Source organism: Lontra canadensis, unplaced genomic scaffold (assembly GCF_010015895.1).
Source record: "Lontra canadensis isolate GAN:19392208 unplaced genomic scaffold, GSC_riverotter_1.0 scaffold38, whole genome shotgun sequence".
Lineage (NCBI taxonomy): Eukaryota > Metazoa > Chordata > Mammalia > Carnivora > Mustelidae > Lontra > Lontra canadensis.
Genome location: NW_022631032.1, coordinates 1,085,109 through 1,098,373, shown reverse-complemented (window position 1 = coordinate 1,098,373; position 13,265 = coordinate 1,085,109). Strand labels below are relative to the sequence as shown.

General features: G+C 42.6%; 1 protein-coding gene across 3 annotated transcripts in view; it reads left to right on the top strand.

The window, feature by feature from the left end:
* LSG1 (large 60S subunit nuclear export GTPase 1) overlaps positions 1-7,480 on the top strand; it is a 32,839-nt gene extending 25,359 nt beyond the window's left edge. For all 3 annotated transcript variants that reach the window (XM_032869282.1, XM_032869281.1, XM_032869280.1), the window contains 3 exons: positions 2,249-2,328; positions 3,650-3,823; positions 6,921-7,480. In XM_032869282.1, coding sequence (XP_032725173.1) covers positions 2,249-2,328; positions 3,650-3,823; positions 6,921-7,100 — 434 coding nt within the window. In that variant the 3' untranslated portion in view covers positions 7,101-7,480. The remainder of the gene's footprint in view (positions 1-2,248; positions 2,329-3,649; positions 3,824-6,920) is intronic.
* The last annotated feature ends 5,785 nt before the right edge of the window (positions 7,481-13,265 follow it).

Sequence of the window (13,265 nt, the reverse complement as noted above, 5' to 3'; positions counted from 1 at the left end):
AGTGCTATGTGGGAGCTAGCTGCCTATCATTCTTCAGCTAATTGTGGTTTATTTACCTTAAATAGAAACTTTAAAGGTGGTCTGGAGGAACCTTTGTCTACCTAAAGAGATAGCAGTGTTAGAAACATTTCCATACATCTGTGGCATACATGCCTTTAAAGGAACTGCCACCAGCGGGGAAGGAGTTCAGGTTATTTGAGTGATTTGATACAAAGAGAAAAAACATGTATTTTTCTCACAGAGAATGGTGATTTGATATGAAACACACTTAAACCAGAACTTGAACTTAGGTTGAGAGACTTTTACTTTTTGAAGGTTTTATTTATTTATTTGACAGAGAGAGAAGGAACACAAACATGGGGAGTGGGAGAGGGAGAAGCAGGCCTCCGGCGCTGAGCAGGGAGCCTGATGCGAGGCTCGATCCTAGGACCCTGAAATCATGACCCTAGCTGAAGGCAGAGTCTTAATGACTGAGCCACCCAGGCACCCCTAATTGGGAGACTTTAAAGAGAATGAATACTAAGCAGTTTTGATGAGACTGGTGTAGTCACAAAATCATAGAGCTAGAAAAGACCTTAAAGATCACACCACCTTTCACCTCCTTTTCTTAAGACAAGTAGTCTGAAATCAAGGGCATGAAATGACTTGCCCACGATGGTGTCTGGTCAGTGATAAAGCCTGGATGAGAACCTGATTCCTAATCCCGACCTCTGTCTGGGACCAGAGCCTGAAAGATGGGGAAAGGTGGACCTCCACTGGACCTTCCATTTAGTTTGACTTCAGATAGAAAGAAAAGAAATTGAGTTTGAGTTTTTTAAGATTTATCATCTAAATATGATAAAATCAGAATAAAAACGGATGACCACATATGTACAGTTTCTGAGATCATCTGCAGAATAGTTTCTGACAGTTCATTTTAAAAGATGTTGCTAAATTTTAATTTGCATTTCTTTAAATACTAGTGAAATGGGACCTCTGTCCGTATGTTAGCCATTTCTGTTTCTTTTGGGAATCCCCTTTTTCTAAGCATCTTTTGTTCTCTTAATGATTTGTAGGAGTTCTTCATGGTTTCTTTGGTCCTATAGACGTTAACAATTTTTTTTTTAAGATTTTATTTATTTATTTGACAGAGATCACAAGTAGGCAGAGAGGCAGGCAGAGAGAGATGGGGGAAGCAGGCCCCCTGCTGAGCAGAGAGCCCGATGCGATGCGGGGCTCAATCCCAGGACCCTGAGATCATGACCTGAGCTGAGCTGAAGGCAGAGGCTTAACCCACTGAGCCACCCAGACTCCCAACCTGAACAATTTTAATAGCCTTTTTTTTTTTTTCCTCCCCTTTTTGGATTGATGGGGTTTGGTGTGTTACTTGGGGAGAGTCTTCCCTATCTAAGGAGAAAATTGTTTCCCTCTATCTTTTTTTTAATACTTTTAGATTTTTAATCTGCCTAAATGTATTTTTTAATATTATGTGAACTAGAGTTTTATTTTCTTCCAAAGTGGCAGAGCCTGCTACACAGCTAGTAGGTGAGGAAGCCAAGTTTTGAACCCCACCTGTCTGCCAAAGCCTATATTCTTAACCACTATGCTCTGCTACTCCCTCTAGTTGAGTCAGTATTAGAGGGATCTTTGCAGTATGTTTGAGAAGCTGGAAAAAGCATAGCTAGATCACTAAACAAGAAGAGACTTACTGTATTACTTTTGGTGTTGCTAATAATAGTGACAACATAGCATTCTACAGGTAGCCTCCATGATTAAATGTTCATAAAATGAAGAGATGAATGAAATAACTGGAGTAGAGAGAAATTGAATATCTCTGTTACCACTTGGTGCTAGGATATCAGAACAATATCGTCTGTTTACCTGGATTGTCAGATGTCTTTATAGTGCTAACCAGATTATTTTCTACAGTGATGGTTGCTTTTTGAAAGCTAGTGACTCAAGGGTGCCTAGGTGGCTCAAATGGTTAAGTGTCTGCCTTCGGCTCAGGTCGTGATCTCCAGGTCCCAGGATTGAGCCCCATGTTGGACTCCCAGCTCAGCGGGGGGGTCTGCTTCTCCCTCTGCCTCTCCCCACTGCTTATGCTCCCCCTTCCCCCCTGCTCCCCTACCCCTGGCCAAATGAATGAAAATCTTTTAAAAAATAAAGCTAACAAGTCAGGATGCACAGTTAGTGGGGTAACACACTAAATTTCCATCACCTTGGTTGTCTTTGTTGTGACTTCGGTTTTGCACTATTATTTGCCTCACAGACATGCGAGGATTCATGACAGCGCATGGGCAGCCAGACCAGCCTCGGTCTGCTCGCTATATCCTGAAGGACTACGTCAGCGTAAGTGAGCCAGGCTCCTTGTTGCTCTGGAGTAGATAGGCCTTCATTCTCACACTGTGCTTTTAGATGCCGGCAACCTATTAGAAAGGAGATACTTCCTCACTGAGGTTGTGTTGTCAGAGAGGCCACATGGGCAAGGTTCTTGCGGCTTTTCTGGGTAAGGGGATCCACAGCCTTGGCCAGGCATTCTTGACCGGGGCAGCTAGCGTCATCTGGACCTGGCATGTCACGAGCAGTGTAATGCAAGGCAGAGGGCGCTGCACGTGTCATCGGTGAAAGTGAGAAAATGGTGCCTCTGGTTTTTCCATCTCCCGCAGCCCTTGCTAGTTCCTTTGACAGCTGTGTCCCAACCCTCCCCGCAGTGTAAGCTGGTCATGAGCCTTTCTCCCTGCGCTTGCCCTCATAACAGCAGCACTCCCAGTGAGCCCTACTGAGGGCAGTGCGAAATGTTTTCTTTGTGTCACCTCGCTAAAAATACACAGCGAGTCTCTGAGGTTATTATTCTCATGTTACAAATGAACATGTGCCAAGTTTGGGGCTTCCCTTGTAAGTAAAATAAGAATGAATAGTACCTATCTCATGAGATTATTATGCGAAATAAATGAGAAAAATATAGATATGTGGAGACACACACACCACTAAGCTCAGGGCCTCACACATAATTAACCCCCAATAGTATTTATGGGTTAAGCTGAATTCTTTTCACAAACAAGCATTTTGGATCTCCAGTAATAACTGGCTATGAGGATTTGGCTTTGTTCGGCCTTCTCAGTGCCATGTCAGCAGAGCTCTGGCAAGCACAGGAGTCAGATTGGGCAGCATACCCTCTCGCCTTCAGTTCTGGAAGAAAGAAGTTAGTAGAATATTCGTATGGATAAATTATGTATTGATTCACCATTTATAAAACCGTGGAAGATGAGTTAAAACCAACCACAGTTTATAGAGTGCTTACAGTGGGAAGTGGAAAATCTGCGCCCAGTGAGCAACCGTGGCCAGCCCAACGTCCCCATTAGTATCGTCCCACTGTCCAGTTGTGTCCTGGTTTTTGTTTTGTTTTGGAAAATTTTTATCCTAAGTCTACTCATGTTAGTGTACTGAAAAACACTTCTGTAGAAAATGCAAACAAGGTAAGAAGGAGCACAGTCGTGTGTTCATTAGGGCTGTGGTTATAGGTGACAGAATTCTGCTCAGCTCTCTGCAGCAAAAAGCAGGAAGCTTGCCAGAGGGTGCCTGGCGAGATCGCTTCTCGGAGAACTTTTTCTTCTGGGATCACGCACATGGCACCTGTGACGTGCTGTTACGCTTCTTGTTGTCTTTGTAGGGTAAACTTCTGTACTGTCATCCTCCACCTGGAAGAGACCCTGTGACCTTTCAGCAGCAACACCAGCGGCTCCTAGAGAACAGAACAAATGGTGGCGGACTGAAAATCCATTCAGGCAGAAGTAAAAAAGTAATACAGATTGAAAATATAGTTGATAAAACTTTTTTTCATCAAGTAAGTTTTAAAGTTTTTCTTTACCTTCTGATCCAACACATTTTATATAGCAGTTTTGTTGAAATACTCATTCACATAGCACAAAATTCACTCTTTTCAAATACAGTTCAGTAGTTTGTTCTATATTCAGAGTTGTGCAACTATCACCATAATTTTAGAACATTTTTTCACCCTAGAAAGAAATACTATACCCATTAGTAGTGACTCAACATTCCCCCCTCCCCCCAACCCCTGCCAATCCCTCATCTACTTTCTCCTAGATAGATTGGCCTATCCAGATGGAATAGAATCACCCATTCTGTGGTCTTTTATGACTTGCCTCTTTAACTTGGCATCATGACATCAAGGTTCATCCGTGTATCAGTACTTCTTTTTTATTGTCAAATAATATTCCATTGAATCGATAGACCACATTTTGTTTATTTATCAGTAGATGGAATTTGGCTGTTCTTCTGTGCTACTGTGAACATTCATGTACAAGCTTTTGTTTGAACATAAGATTTTTCAGTTCTTTGGGGTATATAATTAGGAGTGGGATTTCTGGGTCCAATGGTAACTCCATGTTTAACATTTGATTTACCACCAAACTTTCCAAAGTGGCTGTGCCATTATACATTCCCACCAGCAGTGTATGAGGGCTCTAATTTTTACATCCTTACCAGTATTTCTTTTATATCTATATATTTTTTAATTTTTTTATTTAATTTTTTTTAGATTTTTTTGTTTCTTTTTAATTCATTTGAGAGAGATACAGAGACAGAGAGAGCACAAGCAGGGGGAGAGGCAGAGGGAAGGGGAGAAGCAAACTCCCTGTTGAGCTGGCAGCCCAACGTCGATCCCAGGACCTGGAGATCATGACCTGAGCCAAAGGCAGATGTTGAACCATCTGAGCCACCCAGGCGCCCCCTTACCAGCATTTCTTTTCCATCTTTTTCATTTTAGCCATTCTAGTATATGTGAAGTGATATGTCATGATTTTGATTTGTATTTCCCTAAGGATAAATGATATCGATAATCTTCTCATGTGCTCATGAGCACATGTATGTCTTCTTTGGAGAACACTTCTACTGTTGAGTTATAAGAGTTCTTTATATGTTCCAATATAAGCCTTTATCATAATATGCAAATATTGTTTACCATTAAGTGGGTTTTCTGAGCCAATACATATTAATTTTAAAGAATAAATATATATGTAGAGCAGTTAAATCCTGTTAACTGTATTTAATATATTTATTAAATGCTTTTGTGACTGCTACAGCCAGAAAAGTTGGGGTGGGGCAGGGGTCATCTGTATCCAGAGAATGAGTCTTACTGTATTTATATGATGCTTTATTTGTGTCCCTCACACCGTTTGTTAAGGTGGGCCAAGCAGATAGTATTGTCCCCATTATTATCTACCATTGAGGACATTGAAAGCCCACGGAATTTAAATGACTTATTCAAGGACACTTGTCTTAAATGGCAAAGCTGAGATAGAACTTAGATTGTTGTGGCTCCTGGTTTGAATTATTTTCAGTCTTGCCAATATTTAGAAGGAAATTTAATGATATGCAGAAAGATTACAGGTTCTTCCTTGGGCCTACTATTGTCATGCAAGACATGTAAATGGAAGTTTTAAGTGTTTACACAATGTTTCTGAAGGTCATGTGCAAGAAAGCTAAAAACTCACAGATACCAAAGCTTTAGCCTCAGAGTAACATTTTACTATTATAAGATCATGAAATACTGCTTTGCATTTCCAGAATCATGTGGGATTTATTTTTTTTTTAACTCAGTAAGCTTAAAATTTCTTTAGTTCTTTTTGTTTGTGTTCCACTTAAGTCACAGGTTTACAGAAACTTTTTTGAGCACTTTCTATGTGTGCCTACTGTGCTAGGACCTAGGATACCAAAATGAATAAGACACTGTTTTCAAGGAGATCACATTCTAGCTAAGGGGAGATGGGCAAGTTAACAAATAACATAACATACCAGGTCTAGGGCAGAGGTGTAAGTCAAGTACTTTGTGAACCCAGACTAGGGAGCAGTTCCTCCTGGGGCTGGGAGGAGAGTAGGCGAGTGAAGCTACAGAGGGGTGGTAAGACCTCAGCTGGACTCTGACAGACAGCTAGAAATGTGCCAGGTGCAGGGAGTAGTGAGGGCACGCCTCGGGCAGGGGGAGTAGTCTGAACAAAGGCATGAAGAGATGGGGGTGTGGGTTCTCTGAGTAAACAGTCCATGTTGTCAGTAGCCTGTGCACCATGTGAAGGAATAGGAACTCGATTCCCCAGGCTGCAGGGAGCCACCAGGGGCTTGTGAGGACAGGAAGAGGAATATGTGATTGGAGAAGTCTAGTGGAAGCCTGGAGCCTGGATGAGAGGAGTCTTGCAGACTCCTCTCACTTGCAGTGAAAGTCAGTGAATACCAGGCTTAGAGCCAGGTGGTGGAGAGGAGGGGATAGATGCACCAAATCCTAGAGCCTGCGATCCAGAGAACTCAGTGGCTGGGTGTATGCAATACACGAGGGAGGCAATGGGAGTGCTCTGTTGTGGCTAGTGAGAGATGGTATTTGAAGCTCTGGGACTAAGCAAAGTTGAGGACAAAGAATGCACTGAAGACAGAATGCTGAGAAACTTATTTAAGAATGGGGAGAGAGGGGCGCCTGGGTGGCTCAGTGGGTTAAAGCCTCTGCCTTCGGCTCAGGTCATGATCCCAGGGTCCTGGGATCGAGCCCCGAGTTGGGCTCTCTGCTCAGCAGGGAGCCTGCTTCCTCCTCTCTCTCTCTGCCTGCCTCTCTGCCTACTTGTGATCTCTGTCTGTCAAATAAATAAATAAAATCTAAAAAAAAAAAAAAGAATGGGGAGAGAGAGGCGCCTGGGTGGCTCAGTCGGTTAAGCGTCTGCCTTCAGCTCAGGTCATGATCTCAGGAGGGGACCCTGCTTCTCCCTTTGCCTGCCGCTATTCCTGCTTGTGCGCTCACTCTCTCTTTCTGAAAAATAAATAAAATCTTATTTTAAAAAAAAAGAGGAAAGGAGCAGTGAAGGAAGTGGAAGTCTGCTTAGAGTTCTCCATAAGTAATTCTGTGCTCACATTTCGAATAATGCTGTCTTACTTCCTAGGAAAATGTGAGAGCTTTGACCAAAGGAGTCCAGACTGTGATGGGCTACAAGCCAGGGAGTGGCCTGGTGACTGCAGCTACAATGAGCTCTGAGAGCAGGGCTGGGAAGGCCTGGAAAAAACATGGCAACAGAAATAAAAAAGAGAAAAGTCGCCGACTCTACAAGCACCTGGATACGTGAATTTGGGCTGTGACAGAAATGGCATCTGCCTTGTGCATCCAGAATAGAAGAGGAGCTGTTCTGGCCTGCGATGCCGTGGCCACACCAAACAGTCTGTATCTAGACAGAGAGGCTCCTTGGGGCACAGACTCTCACACGGTCATCTTGGAGCCCAGAAACCTTGTCCTGTAGAAGGCTGAACTTAAGATGAGGGAACGAATGAGTGTATGTGTGCAAGAACAGATACACCTATGCATACCAATTTGTAAGTTGAAGGTTTTTTTGAAAAGTACTAAAATTAAATTGCCACTGACAGATGTTTTATTGGTTTATGTAGATACACTGCCATTTGGACATTTCACGTTCTTTAAACAGTTTGAATTTGCAAGACGTGACTGGGATTTTAGATGGCTTCTTGGGGGAACATTATTTAGGTTAATGATTCTCAACCTCACACATACCCAGCACACCCCTGGGATGTCAGAAGGCATATCAGATCTTGGAATAGGGGACTGGCGTGTGTAGTTTCCAGAAACTTCTGGAGAGCACGACCTTCCATGGAAAATCACCATCAACAGGAGCCGCTACTACAGAAGGAAGCAAGGGGTTTTCTGTGGCTAACTGCAGGGGTGAGAAAATCGGGGGACAGGCAGCTAGTTTTTGTTTTAGTCCTAGGGATTCCTGATCACCTTCGTACTTATAACCATCAAGAATGACAAAGGCAGGGGCACCTGGGTGGCTCAGTCAAATGTCTGCCTTTGCCTCAGGTCATGATCCCAGGGTCCATGTCAGGCTCCCTGCTTTGCAGGAAGCTTGCTTTTCCCTCTTCCTCTTTCTCTCCCATTCCCCCTACTTGAGTTCCCTCTCTTGCTGTGTGTGTATGTCTCTCTCTGTCAAATAAATAAAATATTTATTAAAAAAGAACGACAAAGGCAGTTTACGTTTTGTAGTGCCATTGTGTGTGATAAATACACAATGGCTGCTTCAGCCTCTCACTTTATTTTTGTCTCCGTTTTTCTGTGAGCCTCATTATTCCCTTAAATCAGAAACCCACCCTGTATAGGACCTGCTTGTTTTGTGTGATAGGTATTTTTGAAACTCTAATGGAAGTTATGGATGCTTTCTCCAGAAAAATGCACATTTCCATAAAAAACACAGGCACTCAAAGCTCATCTATGAATTCGCAGTTAAGCCTTGCCCTGTGTGGCCATAAGGATTTTTAGATCTATTTGAAAATGTCTTCCACCTAGAGAATAAAAAAGTGTACTTGTTCATTTAACAAACCCTCCTGTGTGGCGGGAAAGGGCACTAGAAAATGGCCACAGCAGGAGAAGGGCCTGAAGGAGGAAGGACGTTAGCAAGAGCCGCCACACAGGGCCTTCGAGCTTATGGTGGGATTCTGGATGTTTTCTCAAAAGTACTAGATAAGCCAAGGAAGGGTTTATAAGTGGGATTACTGTTTTCTTCTTCTTTAAATGTGGAGTGAGAAGTTACTCGAGACCAAGGTTGAGGCAGACTGAGAGGAGGCAAAGCTAAGAAGGTTCTAAAATGGTATTGGTCCATCTGCAATAATCTACTTCTAGTCGTCATTTTAATCTGAGAAAAATAAGACAGAATTAGTAAAAAAAAGCTCATGACAGGAACAGCATTGGCATGTTAAATTATACTTTGTGCCGGGGCGCCTGGGTGGCTCAGTCATTCTGCATCTGCTTTCGGCTTAGGTCGTGATCCACTCAAAACCCCACGTGGGGCTCCCGTTCAGCGGGGAGCCTACTCCCTCTCCCACTCCCCCTGCCTATGTTCCCTCTCTTGCTGTGTCTCTGTCAAATAAATAAATAAAGTCTTTTTAAAAAAAAAGATATATATATATATGGTATGTATACTTTGTTCCATTTACTGAAGAACGGGCACAGTTGTGTGGGAGAAAACTTCCATACTGAATGAACAAAGCATGTACAGATTTAGAATAAGTTTTGCTTTAATGATAATGTAATAGCTAAAACATGAGACTTTACAGAAAAAGTAGGTACATATGCTTCCATGCTCTTATTTTTGTAACAGTTTTACTGAGATTCATATACTGTACAAAATCACAATTTAACGTATACAGTGTAATGGTTTTTAGTATATTCAGAGTTGTGTAACTTAACCACCATAATCAATTCTACATTATTGCCACAAAAGGAAACCCAGGACCCTTTAGCTATTGGGTCCCAATCTTCTCATCCCCTCAGCCCCAAGCAACCACTAATCTACTTTATATGGATTTACCTCTTCTATACATTCCTATAAATGGAATCATAAGCTAAGTGACCTGTGACTGGCTTTCACTTAGCCCATGTCTTCAAGGTTTATATGTACTTTAACACCTCTCAGTACTTTATTGCTTTTAATTGCCAAATAATACATTCCATTGGATGTATATACCACATCTTGTTTATCCATTTATCACTTAAAAGACATTTGGGTTGCCAGGGGCATCTGGGTGGCTTCAGTCAGTTAAGGGTCTGTTTCAGCTCAGCTCATGATCCTGGGGTTCTGGGTTCCTGTGATTCAGCCCCACATCAGGCTCTGCACACAGCGAGGGGTCTGCTGCTCCCTCCACTTGTGCTCTCTCTCTCTCTCTCAAATCATTAATAAAGATATGTGGGTTTCCACTTTCTGTTATATGAGTAATGCTGCTTTGAACATTTGTGTGCAAGTTTTTGTGTGGACACAGGTTTTTAAATCAGGTATATATCTAGGAGTGGACCTGCCCTACATTTAACCTTTTGAACAACTACTATTCAGAATGGCTGCACCATTTTACATTTCCCATCAACAGGTTCTAATTTCTCCATATCCTTTTTTTTTTTTTTTTTTAAGATTTTATTAGAGGGGCGCCTGGGTGGCTCAGTGGGTTAAAGCCTCTGCCATCAGCTCAGGTCATGATCCCAGGACCCTGGGATCAAGCCCTGCATCAGGCTCTGCTCAGCAGGGAGCCTGCTTCCCCCCCTCTGTCTCTGCCTACTTGTGATCTCTGTCAAATAATAAATAAAATCTTTAAAAAAAAAAAAATTATTAGCACAAGCAGGGGGAGCAGGAGGGGGAGGAAGAAGCAGATTTCCCGTCTAGCAGGGAGCCCGATGCAGAGCTCTATCCCAGGACCCTTGGGATCATGATCTGAGCCGAAAGCAGATGCTTAACCGACTGAGCCACCCAGGCGCCCCTAATTTCTATATATCCTTGTCAACACTTGTTACTGCCATCCTAGTGGGTACAAAGTGGTATCTCCTGGTTTTGATGTGCAGTCTCTTAATGACTTAATGATGTTGAGCATCCTCTCATGTGCATACTGGCCACTTATATATCATCTTCGGAAAAATGTCAATTAAGATAGATCCTTTGCCCATTCTTTAATTGAGTTATCTTGTTATTGAGTTACAAAAGTTCTTTGTACATTGTAGGTGTAAGTCACTTATCAGATCTGTCATTTGCAAATGTTTTCTGCCATTCAATAGGTTGTCTTTTCATTTTCTTACAGTGTCTTTTGGAACACAGTTTTAATTTTGCTGAATTCCAAATGTATCCATTTTTTTCTTTTGTTGCTATGTTTCTTGTGTTAAGTTTAAGAAACTGTTGACAAATCCAAGGTTTACTAAGATTTACCCCGTATGTTCTTACATAGTTTTTACATAGAGTTTAATAGTTTTAGCTCTTGGATTTACGTCTGTGGTCCATTTTGTGTTATTGTATATGGTATGAAGTAGATAGACCAGCTTCATTCTTTGACATGTGGTATCCAGTAGTCCCAACACCATTTGTTGAAAAGACTAGTGTTTACCCATTGAATTGTTTTGGCACTCTTGTCAAGAATTGAACATAAACATGAGGGCTTATTTCTGGATGTTATACCCTTTGGTATATAACTTCGTGAGTGTGGAACAATTGTGAAGAGCATCTGACTCAATTTTCTAGCAAGTCTTCCTAGTAAGAGATGTTTGTGTGGATGCCCCACACCACTACACATCCCTTAGCCCACGGTGGGGTCACCTGCAGCCCCAGTGGGCAGTTCCTGTGCAGGTCTTTCCACCACAAGCCCTGTATTCCCTGCTTTCCTTTCTCCTGCACCACAGGGCTTGGTCAGCCTGCACACAGGGCAGTCTAGAAGGGCTGGGGCTGTAACACCCCCAGAACCACCACCAACTGGTAAAGAACGGGGGCTGGTTAGTAAGTGCCCCGGCGTCTGTCACTTGGTGCACACACCATACGCGTGCCTTACCGTGTCCTCAGGGGAACTGAGCCCTGCCTGCCCACAGCCAACATCCTCTCACTAACTCACCCGTGGCCTTTCTCCCGTCCCTCACTTTCTCCACTCCCTCATTTCTGCTTCATGCAGAAGTGCAGGATTGCCTCCCAAATAAACTAAACCTGAGGGATGCCTGGGTGACTCAGTTAAGCGTCCAAAGGAGATCTCAGCGTAGGTTGAGTTCAAGCCCCACACTGGGCTCCAGTCAAGAAAATTAGCTAAACCTAGGTCCTCTGCTTAGAGTCTGAAGAACCAAAACTAGGACACCCTGCAAGGGCCTTTCTGTTTTCATCTTGGCTTCTGCCAACAGTGTGTCTCATTGAGCATCCTTTCAACTTTTTTAGGTATTCTCACCCACGCTGTAGCAGTTAGTACTGTCCACTTAAGAATTCCAGCCATTAACATTATCTCTATTGTTTTGAATTTTTTCCCAGCATTTTATTACAAGAAATACACCACCCTTTTAAAGTAGAACCTGCTATACATCTGTCATCTGCTTACTTTTCAGGAAATGAGAAGGAAGTTAATGTTTTGGTCAAGATGCCAGTTGCCACGTATGCTTTCTTTGAAGGTAAACTGGAAAATGTGGCGGCAAGCCAGAAATCTGCTTAATGCCACGCCTCTAACTTCTTTGTGGGGAGAAGTGAGGAAAATCATTCAAAATACCCACCCTTAGCCATTCGTTGTCTGTGCGTTCCTCATACTATTGACCAGTTGAGGGCCCTACAGAAAGGAAAGATTTTGCTTTTAAAAGACTGATATGGGGTGCCTGGGTGGCTCAGTGGGTTAAGCCTCTGCCTTCAGCTCAGGTCATGGTCTCAGGGTGCTGGGATCGAGCCCCATGGAATCCCGCATCAGGCTCTCTGCTCAGCGGGGAGCCTGCTTCCTCCACTCTCTCTCTGCCTGCCTCTCTGCCTACTTGTGATCTCTTTCTCTGTCAAATAAATAAAATCTTAAAAAAAAAAAAGACTGTGATATGAAGGGAAAACAATTTTAAACAATCTAGAAGTGAAAGGCATCATGTAAGTGAAAAGTGCCCAGGACACAGTAGACTCTGAATACATCTTGTAAATGTTGTATTGAAGTGTAATATGTATACAGAAAGTGCACAATTGTGAGAGTATAGGTAAACTGACTTTTCACAAACAACACATTGATGCAACCAGCACCTTGATGAAGACACGGAAGGGTCAGCATTTCGTGCTTCCTTTCAGCCACAAACTGACCTTCCCCAGGGTAACTGCTGTTCTGACCTTTTCACCAGATTTTGTATGACGCACACACACAATCTACAGTGTGTCCTCCTCTCTCTGGCTTCTTCAGTCCAACATTGTGAGATGTGGCCAAAGTCTTATATATAAGTAATAATTCTGTCATTGCTGTAGTTTATGGTTCTATTATTGATGGACATGAAGATGTTTTTGCAGGCTTGTGTTTTTTTAAATTTTTAATTTATTTTCTAGAACAGTGTTTGGGTCACAGCAATATTAGGCAGTAAGTACAGAGTTCCCATATTTGACAGTCCTCATGTAGGCACAACCTCCCCCACCCTCAATACCCCACACTCCAGTGGTACATCTGTTAACAGGGAACCTACACAGACACATCATTATTCTCCAGAGGGTTCTGATTTTTAAAAGTAGTGCTGCTGTAGATGTTGTAATACAGGGGTTGTCAAATAGAACTTTCTGGCAACAATGCAAATAAATGTTCTATAATCCAGGGCTATTCTATAGGTAACCACATCCAGTGTTGACTAGTAGGCACTTAAAATGTGACTCGTAACAACTTCAGAAGTTAACTGCTAACAGTAATGACTCTTAACTCTTGCCCAGCCCAATAATCAAAGGTCAGAATGGTAAGAATTTTTTCAGGAGAGTAGGGGAGGAAAAGGGTGG